General features: G+C 29.5%; 1 protein-coding gene across 2 annotated transcripts in view; it reads left to right on the forward strand.

The window, feature by feature from the left end:
• The window catches only part of LOC121123130 (lachesin), a 207,032-nt gene that overhangs the window by 118,355 nt on the left and 73,880 nt on the right, over positions 1-14,797 (forward strand). For both annotated transcript variants that reach the window (XM_040718244.2, XM_071890669.1), the window contains exons 6-7: positions 10,876-10,973; positions 12,524-12,684. In XM_040718244.2, coding sequence (XP_040574178.1) covers positions 10,876-10,973; positions 12,524-12,684 — 259 coding nt within the window. The remainder of the gene's footprint in view (positions 1-10,875; positions 10,974-12,523; positions 12,685-14,797) is intronic.

Genomic DNA, 14,797 nt, shown 5'->3' on the forward strand with positions numbered 1-14,797 from the left:
TTAGAAACGAGGCTGTGGCTTCAGTCTAAGTATTTCCTAAGCTCGCTAATGACATTTGAAAGATTTTGCCAAGTTTAATGCGAGATTGCGTGTAAATATTGATTTTAAATACATAGCCCGTATAATATTACACTGTCAATGTAAGAATTTTCGATTGGTTTCGTTGACTGTTTTTTATTATTCTACAGAGAAATTTTCTCGGGGCATATCTAAAATCAGTACAGGGCCCTCTTGTATTAACAAAAAATAACACATATTCCATAATGTTGAATATTTTTGTTTTTAATTAAAAAAAAAACAAAGTTACAAAGTTATTGCAGGAAATGTGTTTTGAGGCTGACTCGATATAATTGCCCTGAGTCTAGATACACTCTCTGAAGTGGGAGAAAGCCTTAATGGTGATATCTCTGGTGATGAATGCAAAGTACTTCTTGATGGCAGACACCAGACTATCCTTAGTTCAACAACTATTTGCAATGAAAGATGCATTTTAACGGAGGATTAACTACAGTGTTGATCTTATGTAGTGGTACAGATATTAATATTTTCAAGAGTAAAATTTAAAAGAGAGATTTTTTGAGGACATTTATCTTATAAAATCAACTGAAAATAGTGAGCGGCACAACTTTTATTATATATGTGAGGCCTAATATCTAATAGTTGTCTCAATTCGGGGCTTATATCCCTTTTTTCCCTTTGCCCATTATAGTCTCACTCGAGCTTGGTCCATTCCTTCTTGATGGAATTCTATAGAGACAATACGAGGAGTTGCACACACCCCTTCTCCATACGAGCCTAAAGAGAGTAGTCCAAGGGGTTCGTGTCTGGAGTGAAGGGTGGACATATCTTGAGGTTCCAAAAGTCTAGAAAGTTGTCTCTCATAAAATTCTGGGTCTTAGAGACGCAATGACACAGAGCTCCGTCTTGAAAGAAAACAAAGTTGTCCCCGAACTTTTCTCTAGCTCAAGGGAGCACTTTCTTATCAGAAGTTAGATGTAAGCATCTGCATTGAGCAGCTCCTTCCTCTCTACAAAAATGGGATGACAAAAATTGCCTATCCCAACTCTCCATACAATGTTTCCAGCTGGATTTTTTGTTCTGAAGACATGTCTCAATGAAGTTGATGTGAGCTCCTTGGATATGGCAATAGGGGGACAATGCATGGGGATAGAAGCTTCATAATTTCTCCATTTTACTCCTTCTTGTTTGTTTTGTTTTTAATTGAGTCGAAAATTTACATAAGGAATCTTGAGTTACAAAGCCTATCCCTCTCAAAGTTTGAAGATAATCGACAAATAAATTTTAATTTATTAAAATTCAAATTAAGTGTACCACTCTATTGATCAACCCTGCCTATGCCTTTACACTATTTAATTTGAAAAATATTGATTGCTTTTGTTGGACTGATTAAAATCATGTTCTTTCCTAGTTTGAAATGAAGAAAATATCTAGATAGAAAATAATAAAAGGGGTAACTTATTCATATGGAGATCTCTATCAGTAGCTGACATATTAGTCCACACACTTCTAAATGACCCAATTTATTACTATTTTTATATGGAAGCTATAGAACAAATCACTCCCAATTTCTATGAAAAATGAAATGATGAGAAAATTGAGATAAATACAATAAAAAAACGTTTCCTTATCAGTATAATGAAAAAGAAAACTCGTGACAGGAGCGTGAGTGTGAGTCTGGATAAAAACTATCAAATAATTGAAAATATGTATCCTTTCTCTTTATTTTTGAAAATTGAGTCTGAATTACAATTTTGTATAATAATTATGATACAATTCTACTAACAAAATTATTCAAATTAATCCCTGAAAGGCCCCAAAAATGACAATCAATTTAGCAAAAACTCATTATAACTATAAAAGAATGATAAATTGAGAGACTTTGTTTGTATCTGTTGGCCATTAAACAGTCATAAATAAATCTTTACTAGATTTCATAAATAATATTTCTGACCAGTGGCATTGGTAGTCCCTTTTTTGGGACTTTTAAAGTTTGAGAAGCCCCCCACAAAATTGATAAATTATCTTATATATATTTATTTGTCTGTTTTTGGTGTTATCACACATGGAATCCAAAATAATGAAAGAGATTAGTCTGAAATTTATCAAGTAAATATATAAAATAACAAAGTATGATCCTATAACATTTTTGGCTGCCTCCGAGGTCATTAAGAGCCTGTTTTTGACCGAAATAAAACCTTCTCTCTGTATCTTCCCTCCTCTGTTCTCTCTTTGTATCTTTCTACATCCCTCTCTCTCTCTTTTCTTCCACCTTCACTCATTGTTTATATTTTTCTACAATTTTTGAAGCAAAACCTCCCAAATAATGAAAGCTAGCAACTTCCTTGGTTTTGACGTAATTAATAATATGAAGTTAAGTTTGGCAGAACTCTCAGGTTCTGTGAGTAGTAAAAATTGATCGTTGTAATGAAATAATGATTATGTATGTAAGGCCATATCGAGGGAGAATTAAGTATCTAACATTAAATGAAGGTTCGAAACTTAAGTTAACTTTCTTGAGTATCTTAAATCCTCTCAAAGGTTTGGATACAGAACCTATAATTTACCAAAATACCTATAAAATTAAGGATTGTTTGTATTGTATATGTGATGTAAAAATCTCTTCTTTTTTTTTTTTTTTGTTCAAGATTGACGTTGTGTCAACTGACGACATATATGTTGTTTTCCCCTTTAGTATCATTTTGCTCATTAAGTGTTAAAGATTTTCAAGAAATTATTTTTTGATTGTCAAAAAAGTATAAATGAATTGAAATATTATGCCAAAAAGATAACAAATTTGATCAAATAAAAAATATATTGGCAGTCCTTATGTACGAATAACCAATCAGTTTTTTTAAATATGAGCTCCCAAATCAGCGTATATTCAAAAAAAATAAAACTGCTAATTTGAAAAAGCAAACTGAATGTAGGAAATTGATGATCATACTTGCCTTGCTTTATAATATGTGCATTAGGGTGGGTTGGGTTCTTGGAAGTTTGATCCACTTATTACGAATATTGAACACGGAGTTATAGGAAAAGAAGTGAATTGCTATAAAATTAATTTCTGTAAAATATGAGCTGAAGGGAATGGGTTTCACAGGTTGCTCCATACATATAGAACTTTAATATGTTTACTGTTTTTTTCTCCATCACGTTGGTACCTATATTATTTCACGGGAGGTTTCATCCTAAATGAAAGAAATAAAAAGACACAAAATCACTTGGTAGGTCACTAATTCTTCCCAGCCATAGAATAATTTATTTTATAATTTTTGTTGAGTGTTCACAGCTTGTTCTTGTTCGAATTCAATCAATCAAGGTTACTGATTAGTGATTACTGATGTTTTATAGATTTTTGGGGTGTTAATATCTCTCTTGCTCCTTCTAAATGATTAATTCCTATTTTTGATGTATTTATTGTATACAATAAAATACCTCTACAAAAAGAATCAAAAAAAATTCCCATTGCTAATGCTATTTTTAATGGTACTAGGAAAATTACTTGAAGAAAAATTGATCAAGGTTATATATCATTACCAAAAAGCCTATTTTTTAGTTTGCTTAGAACATACAAAGTTACACATAACTAAACATATAAAACGTTGAGAAATTGCTTGAATTTATATAGAGTTTCGTCGTAAAGATAATTTACTTTTTTTAAATTGTATTTTCTTCATTTACTCTATGATTAAAAGGCTTATTTAACAATGAAAGGCTGATATGTGCATTATTTTTTTGCCCTTTTAAAATGCGTATGATTGAAAATAAAAGATGATATAAAAAATTTATATTTATCATTAACCTTTAACTAAAACAATCTCATCTATATTTTTATTTATAAATTCATAAAGAAGACAAGTTTCTTCATTGTATTTAATTGATGTTTTGTTCCAAAGGCCTCTCTGGATAAAATTTTATGTGTTTCACCAAGAGTAATTTTCTTTTGGGCAAAGTTCCAGTGCAATCAATTTTCTTACAATTTTTTTAATGTTAAAACTTCTCATTTCATCCAAAATCATATAACAGGTTGCTTTTAACAAGGGTCTTAATCGAGTAGTACCATGAATCTCGCTCCCACCTTCTCCTTGCGCTCTACAAAATGTCATCCCTACATATTAAATAGTAGAATATTTACACGCCGATGATAGTGGCACCATCTTGCGTTTATTATTGTTTATTAGTCATTTCTAAGCTTATTTGTTTACTACGACAACTTAGTACTTCACCGTCATCTTGCGGATAATGATGTTTGTTGATTTCTTTTGGTAAATGTCCTCATTCCCAATTGGAGTACCTCCAAAATACGTTCCATAGTTATAAAATTTTTATCCATGTATAGTTGTTCATAGTATTTCATATTCCCCAATACTCTTCATAATTGATTTCTATAGTTGTGATTTTTGACACTCCCTAATATACATTGTGCATATGTATGAATTTATGTTCTGCCAATGTAGATGCATCATAAAACTTGTTTCATCTTAATATATGTATATATAAATACTTTTATGTAGATAGGTAATATAAAAAGAAAACTTCATATCCATATGAGTACACGAAGAACAAAAATATCTTTGTTTATTTTTGCAAAATTTAATTCATAAGGGATATAAATCATATTTGTAGACAGTCGCCTAGAGTGTAAAAGCTCTATAAATCAAGGGTGTGAAATTAAACTGTTGAATTTTTTTAATACAATTTTACTAGAGCATTCTGTTTTAGAGTAAAGGTTATTTTTTTGTCCCATAGTGGTATTTTTCAGGGCTGCTGTACTCCAGCCTAGACTCAAGTCATTTTTCATGGACTAGGAACTTGACTTGGTTTGTTAACTTGAGGTTCTGCTCTTAACTTTGACTCGGGCCCATATGAACTCAAAATCGTAGCATTAGGCTCTTAGGTTTCAAGTTGTTTTTGAATCATTCTCATTGTAGCACAGAAATGTTCTAAAAAAAACAGTAAAATACTTGTATCCTTTAAAAAAACATTCTACTCTACTAGTTAAGTATTTCCCAGAATGTTCATATAAGTTTTACTCAACCCTTAAATGGTTAATAAGTCGATACGTGATGACGAATACAAGAACATTGAGGACATAGTTTTTGTTTGTTTGTACGTTTGAATTAAAATTATTTAAATATATTAATTCATATTTTGTAGTGGTTGACTTGATTATATTTTTAAACAGTTTGTAAAAACATATGTGATTAATTTTAAACTATAAGCTTTATATATGATTACTTTTATTGCAATCCATCTTGATGTCTTTTAATAAATTTTTTTGTCTATAATATTGATAATTTTAATAAATGGCAATTTAAAAAAACAATTAGAAACTTCAATAGCATAATTTAGAATCTTTGGACATAAAAGAGTCACATTCCTTAAAATAATTTACTTGTTTTATTGGTCTATAAGTTTTTTTAAGCACATAAACATTATGATTTATGTACATATGGACAGAAGAGGTATATATACATATAGTCCTGGATAGGGGTAATTAAATATTATAATATACATAATATGATTTTTTAATTCATAGAAAAGAAATTGACAGTAATATGAATATAAGAAAAAGTAATTTCCAAAACTAGAAAAAAAATGTGGGCCTTTTTTAAGCCCCAGCCATAAAATAATAGTATCGCTTTTAATTTTATACATTTGTATAATTTTATTGCATGCATATTAATCCTCTAATATGAAAAAAAAAAAAAAAAACACTCTTATTTGTGTAAAAAATGCATTATTTTTTATAGGTAAACATATCATATTATTTATTTATTTTTGAACCGTCTAAAGAAAGAATGACAGCTACTATTAATTGTTTACCTGAGGAATTTGGGGAGCTGAAGGGACTTTAATCAGAAACCTATTTAACATTGCACCAGAGAAAATAATCTAAAGTAATCAATTATAGCGAGTTAGGAAGCCAAGAACACGTCAGTACAAACATCACATTCTTGAAAGAATAAAAAAAAATATTTAGCTGGTGTGGCAGGGTATTCTGACTTTCTGCCAGAACCAACATGAGTATTTCATAATGCTGTAGATCAAGAGAAAGACATTGGTGTGCAGAACACTAACGTAGACCTAGGTGTTGATCTTCAGGCCCTGCTTGAAGAAGAAGATAACGTGACCTTCCCTGCTAACAACCCCAAGAACCATAAGTTGCTGAGGGTAATTGGCCTAAATTATCCTAGGGGCGGCATAGGGACTTTTTTAAAAAGGGTATAGGGTTTAGTGCCGGTTGTCTAATAATTTATTGCATCAAAAAGACACAGCTTAGACTTAAACTTCTATAGAAAAAAACACAAAGCATCTGAAAAAAATTCTATATTTAATAAAAGGTTCTGTTGTCTACTTAATTATTGTACAATAAATATAGTAGTAAAAACAAGTGTGAGGCGTATTGAATTTTCAATTTTCGGGGAGATAACATTTAAAGTATAATCCCAGACTGTTCATGAATAACAAAGTGTATCACTGAGGTAAGTGAATGTATAATAATGAAGATAGGTCAGGAATTTTCTTTGAAAATGAAGAAAATTAAAACACATTATTAAATAGTTGGATTTTCTAAAGATCCCAAAAAAAGTAAAGGGGGCTTTATTAGTTAAGCCATCAAGTTTCAAAATAGTATATCTACATTTGCAAAAATTTTGCATAATGTATTTATATATAAATTGTCTTTTATGAAAAATATGCTTGGCAAAAATAAATAGAATATAGTATTTATCCAATTTCTATATAATAAAAAAACTTAACCAAATATTCCATGATTTTTCAATTATTTAATTTGAATTCAAGGTCGCGAAACTTTTTTTTTTTAAAAATGAGCAGCCAAAATATTAAAATTGAGCAATTTATACAGAAAGAAAAATACAATCTCATAGGAATAATTTAAAGTAATTAGTGTTGTTTTATATTAATCATAACTTTTTCATAAATTTTGCCATGTCATATCGAGAAACCAAAATTTTATTGTGTTATTTTTTGTTTTTGATCCATAATGCTAGTTTTAAAAATACAAAAAGACTTTTCAAAGACCACATTAATAGATGAGTAAATTTGAAGTTGGTATAATCTTGAAAAAGTCTTGTTAAATGGTTATATCTCATTATCACCGTCACTGATTATACGTCCAAACTTATGCATAAATAAAAGATAAAGATTTTGCAATTTGGAACTAAAATATTTCGCTTTTGTTACAAGTTTCATGTGAAATTATTCGACATTCATGTTTTTTTTTTTAAATTTATGCTTCTTTATTTGGCTTGTGTCAGAATCTGGCTCCTTCAATATCCGATCATGTAATCATAAACCAGATTGCATCATATACATATTTTTACCTCTAAAAAGAAAACCTTTTGAAAGAAGGTTTTTGAAATAGGATTTTCCTTCACAAAATATCATCAAATAATATTGAAAAGCTTTTGTGTAATACCAACTCAAATTTTATATATTTATTTCATACTAGTTTATAAAAATGAGCAACTTTAATACAAAAAAAAGGGAAAATGAGGATTTTTGCCCTTTAAGGTAATAGGAGTAATTTTTTGAGCGATTGCACACAAATTTTAAGTCAACATACCTGACAAAATTAAACTTACTTTTGATCCAGAAAACGAACGCTCTGTTGATGGTGAAATTTTTGCTAATATCCATGGGAGATTTCCAACGAGAGAACATTTCAACCACAATTTTTTTATGTTTCATTTCTGTCATTTTGTCAATGGAAAAAATATTTGTATTAATAAACAAATTTCAAGGTACGCCATGTTCAAGCAACCCCATTGGCAATAAAACCTTTTTTTGCTTATTAAACTATAAAACTTTAAATATGGGTTGCTTTAAATATGGAACAATGCGTACAAGTTTTACTAATTCAATTAGTCATGTAGCCTACATGCACCTCAGTTTCATTCAATGTACGTCAAACATTATTTTTCAATAATTTTTGATTCAATTTTTTTGTTATAGAAAAATTGATTTATTAAGCTTATGTTCAAAGTATGTACAGGTACATATAAAAACTATGATGGAAAATAAATTGGCGTTGTTCATATACTTTGTATGAGAAACATAACTTTATTTTTTAAAAGGTCGATTTATCATGTTGTTCAATCCCTTCCTGGAAATATATGTATATATATTTGATTCGGAGCAATAAATTAACAACAAGGTACTTCTTCTAAATGTGAACATCCTGTTTACTTTCAAAACCATTTCATTGACTTTAAAGTACTCTTTCTTACTGTGTTGTGGTGTTTATCTACCCCATATAATGAAATAAATTTTAAATCTTGTCTTTCTTTGTATCTTTCTAAATCCCTCACTTTCTGTCTATTTTTTCTACCTTCATTCTTTGTTTCTATTCCCCTTTATTCAGCCTGCAACTCAGGCACCCTCTATTATTATATATATATAGAATAATAACCTATTTTAATATGTAATTATATAACAGTGTTGATAATTTTGGGGATATGTAAATAATATGATAGTGACATTTTGGGAGTGATTCAGTGAGAAATAGCAGTTGGTATGATTGACTTATTTGGCTAGTTATCAAATCACTTTTATACTTTTTTCTGTATATTTTGTAGGAAAATTTGAATGATGCAATAAAGTTAACAACGTGTTGAACCTAAAATATTTGAGCAAACTACTAACTGTTAAAGAGGCAGGAAATTTAACTGATTACACTTGACCTATATTTATAACTAATTGATTGCAACGTGTAGCTGTTGAATTAAACATGATATATAACAACTATTCGGCAACATATACATTTAATTTGTTATATAGTGTACAAATACATGTTTCTATCTAGAAAAAGAAAGCAAAGAGGGAAAAAAGTAGTCTCGTTAGTAATTTACTTATATAATATATATGTAAATTAAAATTATATGCTAATGACTTTGACAAAAAAAAATACTTTTTTTTCTTAACTTCATATTTTTTTTTTATGAAAAAAAAATTCATTTAGATTTTATGTACATAATATGAGAACTAGGTTCATTTTTGTGAAAGCGAGTTGATTTAGTTGTCAGTTTTAAAAAAATATCATATATTTTGATATGTGCTATCATAATTGAATATAGAGACGGATATAAATAAATACATAGTCTTCACTACAATATATATGAAATATGTTAAGTTTTTCTGTCTTTATGCATGTATTTATTAAAGGTATATTATCATAAATGTATTTTGATGTAAGAAATAAGTATCTAGTCGTATTAATGAAAAAGTGCAAGGGTGTGAATATTGCATGGAACAGGGTACATTCATATATATTTAGAATTTTTTCATTTTGTTAACAATACTTTGTTAGTCGGGCATCACCAAGGCAGGACGCCCCCTTTTTGAATAACCACAACTTGTTACTGAGATGTCGTACAATTAAGCGACGACGCGATACAATTCGGAACTACCTGATATTGGCACCCTTCACTACTCCGAGTATAATTACTCAAAACATCAACTGAGTTAAGAGAGCCGTTTCTGGAAGAGTCCTTCATAATAACCCAAAACATATATTTTTAATAATGCAGCATATATTCTGCAAAACTCTTTTGCAACTCAATGAAAAAGTGATTTTGCTATGAACTAAATACAGGTTCTTTATGTACAAATAATAAAACAACGAACCTGCTCCAGAAATATTGTACCTTCTGTGAAATTGAAATTGAGTACTCTAGCCATTTTTTATATAGTTTCCCTTGTGTGCTCCCCGTCCATAAGGCAGCAGAAGGTTTAATATTAGATTTTTCACATAGATTGATGATTTCTGAGAGGGACTATCTAAAATACGTGTTGCATCAGTACAAAAATTTCAATCTATAGCATTTGTCTGCTACAAACCCTTTTTTGTCTAAAACAGTTATTTTATATAAAAATGCGAAATTTTGAATAATAAACAATTTTTCAAAAGTTTTAAAAGAATTTTCCCCAAAATTGATTTTTTTTTTCTATATTAATTTAATCAGTAGAAAACTGATGTATAAACCAAAGGTCATCATCCATCAAAGGTGATTTGTATCTCTCAAAAACAAACTTAAATGCAAACGTTGTGGACATGTGAACCAAAATAAGTAGATAATTTATTGAGAATTGAAACCAGAATGATAAAATAATGTATTATTTTTTGTCAAACATCGTATAAACAAAGTTTTTTTAATAAGATAAAAACTCTTACTTTAAAAAAGTCTTGTTCGAACCCTCAAATTTGAATATGATCCTCTTTATTAAAGAGCTTTCTTTTTTTTAGCATATCTTTTTAAATTTATCTTAGTCAGCAACAGAAGGGGGTTTTGTTAATCATTTCAAGGGTTATATTGGAGGGAGAGAAACTTAAATAAGGAGTCTACATAAGAATGAAAATAATCTTTAAAAAAATGTTTTGTGTGTCATGTCTGCACCTAATTACTTTCTACATTTTTTAAGCCCACATGCAGATATATTTAAATGTGTTTTCAAAACTGTGTTAGCCCACAAATTTATATTTTAATGTCAATAAATATGGTTTTATACAAACTCTTTTTGTATAACAAACCTATTATCCACCTGATGTGCTCAAAAGCAAAGTACCTTGTTTCTATACATAATATAATTAATTTAATTATACTCCTCATTTTTACCTATTTTTTAATGTGTTTTTTTAGTGGCTTAGCCATAATAATAATAATAGTTTAGAAATATGCTAATTTTTTTATGGGTTACTTTTTATCATATTTCTTTGTTCTAATTATGATATTGAAAAATTAATAAAGTCTACACGAAAACATATTAAAATAAACATTTGTACATTAAATAACATCCTAAGTTATATGTTAATTTTCTTTTTGTAATTTACAGATGAGCCGGAGATTGATGTAGAGGTAGAAAAAGTTCATTCAGGTCGAGGAAAGGAAGCACATCTGACATGCCTTGTACATGGAGAGCCACGACCCAATGTAAGTAGTTAAATGAGTAACAAATATTTTCCATTAACAATAATTCAAGTTACTTCAAATTTAATAATAACACATATTGACATTATTTTTTTGTTAAGTAATTAAAGTTTTATGCCTTTGCTTGCCTTTAGCTTGATTAATTGTCCATTAAACTGTTATTTATGACTTCATTACGTATAGCAGTCAAATTAAAAAAACATATTTATTTAATATGGAAAATGTAATTAGAAATGTGAAAATCGTCAAAATCCTCGTGTTAACTTGTTAGGTATTAGTGATGTTATTAATTATCAAATCCCACTCTAATATTTATAATTATCTCTGTCAGCTAGTATTGCGCCGATCCTTCTTTAGGATTGAAGACTGCAGTACTGTACAGTTCAGTCCTGTATATCACTCCTAAAATTTACAAAGTTTGGTCCTGGATAACGTCACTCACCTATTTTTTTTAAATCAATCTTTGTACACACAGTTCAAAAGACCGACGGTCTCAATATCCGATCTTCAGACTAGAATATACTGTACCAAAAAAATTAAGACACAACACTGTCAGGATATATGGAATCACATAAAAATTGAAATAGTTGTTTTATATTAACAAATTCAACTCTCATTCGATTATCAAAAATTATTTTTATAATACATTGACACAAATGCCATTTGTTTTTAATAGATCAAAACATTAAACATATTTTGATGCTTTTTGGGATCTTTTGTGATTATTATTATATAATATTTTATGGGTTGAAAACAACTATTTGAGGATTTTCAGCTCATAGAACAATCATGTAAAGAAATGCAACAATTAGTGTACAATTAAAAGTTGAAAAAAAGTTTTAATATAAAAGCAGTTTCATTTAAATATTATATTTGATTTAATAACTTTCTAACATATATCAAAATTGGATTGGTTGAAAAATTTTGTAGGCTTAAAATGAACCGTATAAGAAATATGTAGTTTGATCCATAAAGAAAGAAATACATATGTAGGGACAACAAAGAGATGTCAACTGGCAGTTTAGCATGGCAAGGCTGCAGTTGATTAAAATCTTTAGTAGGGCAAACAAGGCATTAATAACTTGAGATACGAGGGGCACAATGTACGATTTTTTTAAAGATACGAGATAGTCGATAGTTTGTGACGGAAAATGAGGCCCACTTCAAACTTCTTTTTTGAGTTACTTATTTTGTGATCATTTGCTTTGATTTTTGAGAAATCAAATAGTATATTAAAGTATGATTGAATATTATTTTTATCTCTGAGTGTAATAAAATATTATAATTTCATCCTCAAGTAAAGAAAACAAATTAATTGGTTGACTTTTTACTACACTATTAGGCTCAATCGGAGTTTAATATTATTTGTCTAGTTCAAATAGCAGATTAAGTATCATTTATGTATCTCAAAACAAAAACACATTTGACGATGAATTAAACCCTTTGTGTCTATTGAAGTTTTTGCTCAATCAATTGAGCATCTTGTTACCTCAATATATTTATTTATCTATATTGTAATTATTGATCCTTTAGACTAATTGTTATTTTTTTAGACTCGATGGTATAAGGACAGCGTACTCCTCACTCCCAATGGCCGCATTAGAATGGAAGAAAAGGATGCAACTCATCGCTATACTCTTGTGTTAACGATTGCAGATATTGATGACTTTGGAAATTATTCATGTGTAGCAGAGAACTCCTTGGGAATGTCCAAGTAAGATATAGTTCTTAATCTCTTATTCCCTGTTTCCCCTTTTTTTCTTGACCCTATTTTTGTTCAAACATAATACAAATGGAAAATCAATAAAGAGGGAGTTTAGATAAGAAGTGAAGAAAACTCAATAAAAATCATTTTAACATGATAACTGCTACTTGTCATGACATATATTTCAGCATGTACTTCAATATACATGTATGTGTTGAGTTCTAAACTTTGATTGACTGGGACCCGTCAAGATAACAGCTAACAATATCCTCAAAATTGAGTATAGATTGCATTTGTAGTTTTCAACGAATAATGGTCAACTTATATCTATAAATGATTTTAAAATCAGCCAAAAAATAAGAGTAAATTAGTTCAGTGGACAAGGCTCGATTCAGGGTCGATCCTAGGGAAGGAGTTAATTTTATAAATGAAATTCAAAGATAAGTCATCGGTCAGATGGAGTAATTGTGATACTATAATATTTACTTCTATTTAATCTGGCCAATTATAGGAATAGTTAAAAAGATATTCTGATTCATTCTTTGTAGACCCTGAAAATTGTAGTTAAAGTAGCAAAAACGCATGACAGTTGCAATAAAAGTGCAATTTAGCTCAAAAGACAGTACGCCCGATCTTCTTTAGAGAATGAAACTCAACTTATCACACAACTAAGCAAAAAAAAAAGAGCCCTAATGAAGCATCTTAGCTTCAAGATATTCTTATGCAAATAAAAACTTTTTTTTCTTTAAAAAGATGTCACTTTTAACATACATATTAGGGCACAACATATTTTTGATTTTTTTTATAACTTTTTGATAAGAAACAAACAGGATTAACTTTTGTAATAATGTAAAGGAGTGCACACTGAGGCCTTATCACATACTTTTATATTGATATATCTTTGTATTTTTCAAAATTAGTTCCTTTGGTTGCTACCATGGTTAACCAATCTGAGCTTAAAGCCGCTGTAGCACTTCTTAATGAAGTCCTCGGACAAAACCGCTTACTGTTGCTCAATTAAGGACTTGAAACATCCAAATTTTGATGAAAGGTACCACAGGTTTTTTTCTCGACTACGTCGTAAAAACGGCATAGTCGAGAGCGGAACAGTATTAGGAAGAGGGTGTCTAAATTGTCCTATTATGCTTTGAACAAGTCAACAATTTCTAGCCTCTCTTTATCCGGTTGGCCAGGGTTGCTGTATTTCATAAAATGCTTACTTCTAATCCTTCACATACTTCCTCACATCATCCAATCACTAACATTGAGAGCCTTGGCATCCTGTCTCATCGATTTGGCCTGACTTTAGGTGATTGCAGTTTCCTCTCCGGCGTTTACCGCTATCAGAGGACTTCTCAAGGGGCTGACTAGAAGAAACCATGCTTTCAATCTTGTAAAAAAGACTTTGGGGGCCCACAATTACTTTTTGATATCTTCGATACTTGACGTGGAGTAAATCAAACACCCTTTGACTTTTCCCCTCCATAATTTTTATATTTATCAAATGGAATACCCTTACTTTTAATAACACAGCATAGTATTCTAAAATATCCATCTTAAAGTAATCCAGATTGATTTAAAGAGCAGCCCACGATTTTACCTCGCATACTGTACAGGGCTTTTAGTTCTAACGAGAGATGAAAAATTAAACCACGACCGTTTGATCACCTCACTTTATAGGAAAGTTACGACTAGTTCTGTTGTTCCGTGCAGGGCTCCATGTTCTCATCAAAGAGTCTTATGAGAGAGAAAAACCAATTTACCTACATAAGTAAATGCTTTGTAAATATTAAAGTACAATTTGGTATAACAAAACATCTTTTATTAAGAAATTCATTATTTTCCTTTTCCTTCCTTTTTCATATTTAGCTCTAAGGGAATTATTGTTTTTTTAACTCCTTTACTTTACTTTGAACTTGGGATTTGAAAAAGAGAAAAACTTTTTAATTTTTTTATTTATAAAAATAGTCTTCAAAACAATAACTACAAAAGAATTTTCCTTTTCTCTCTTTTTAGACAAAGGATTTTTTCTTTTAATGCTTTGCTTCTTTAACAATAGCAATTTGGACTTGAAGTTCTTACGTTTTGTATTTTTAATTTTTTTTACATAATATGTAATAAA

Source organism: Lepeophtheirus salmonis, chromosome 8 (genome assembly GCF_016086655.4).
Source record: "Lepeophtheirus salmonis chromosome 8, UVic_Lsal_1.4, whole genome shotgun sequence".
Lineage (NCBI taxonomy): Eukaryota > Metazoa > Arthropoda > Copepoda > Siphonostomatoida > Caligidae > Lepeophtheirus > Lepeophtheirus salmonis.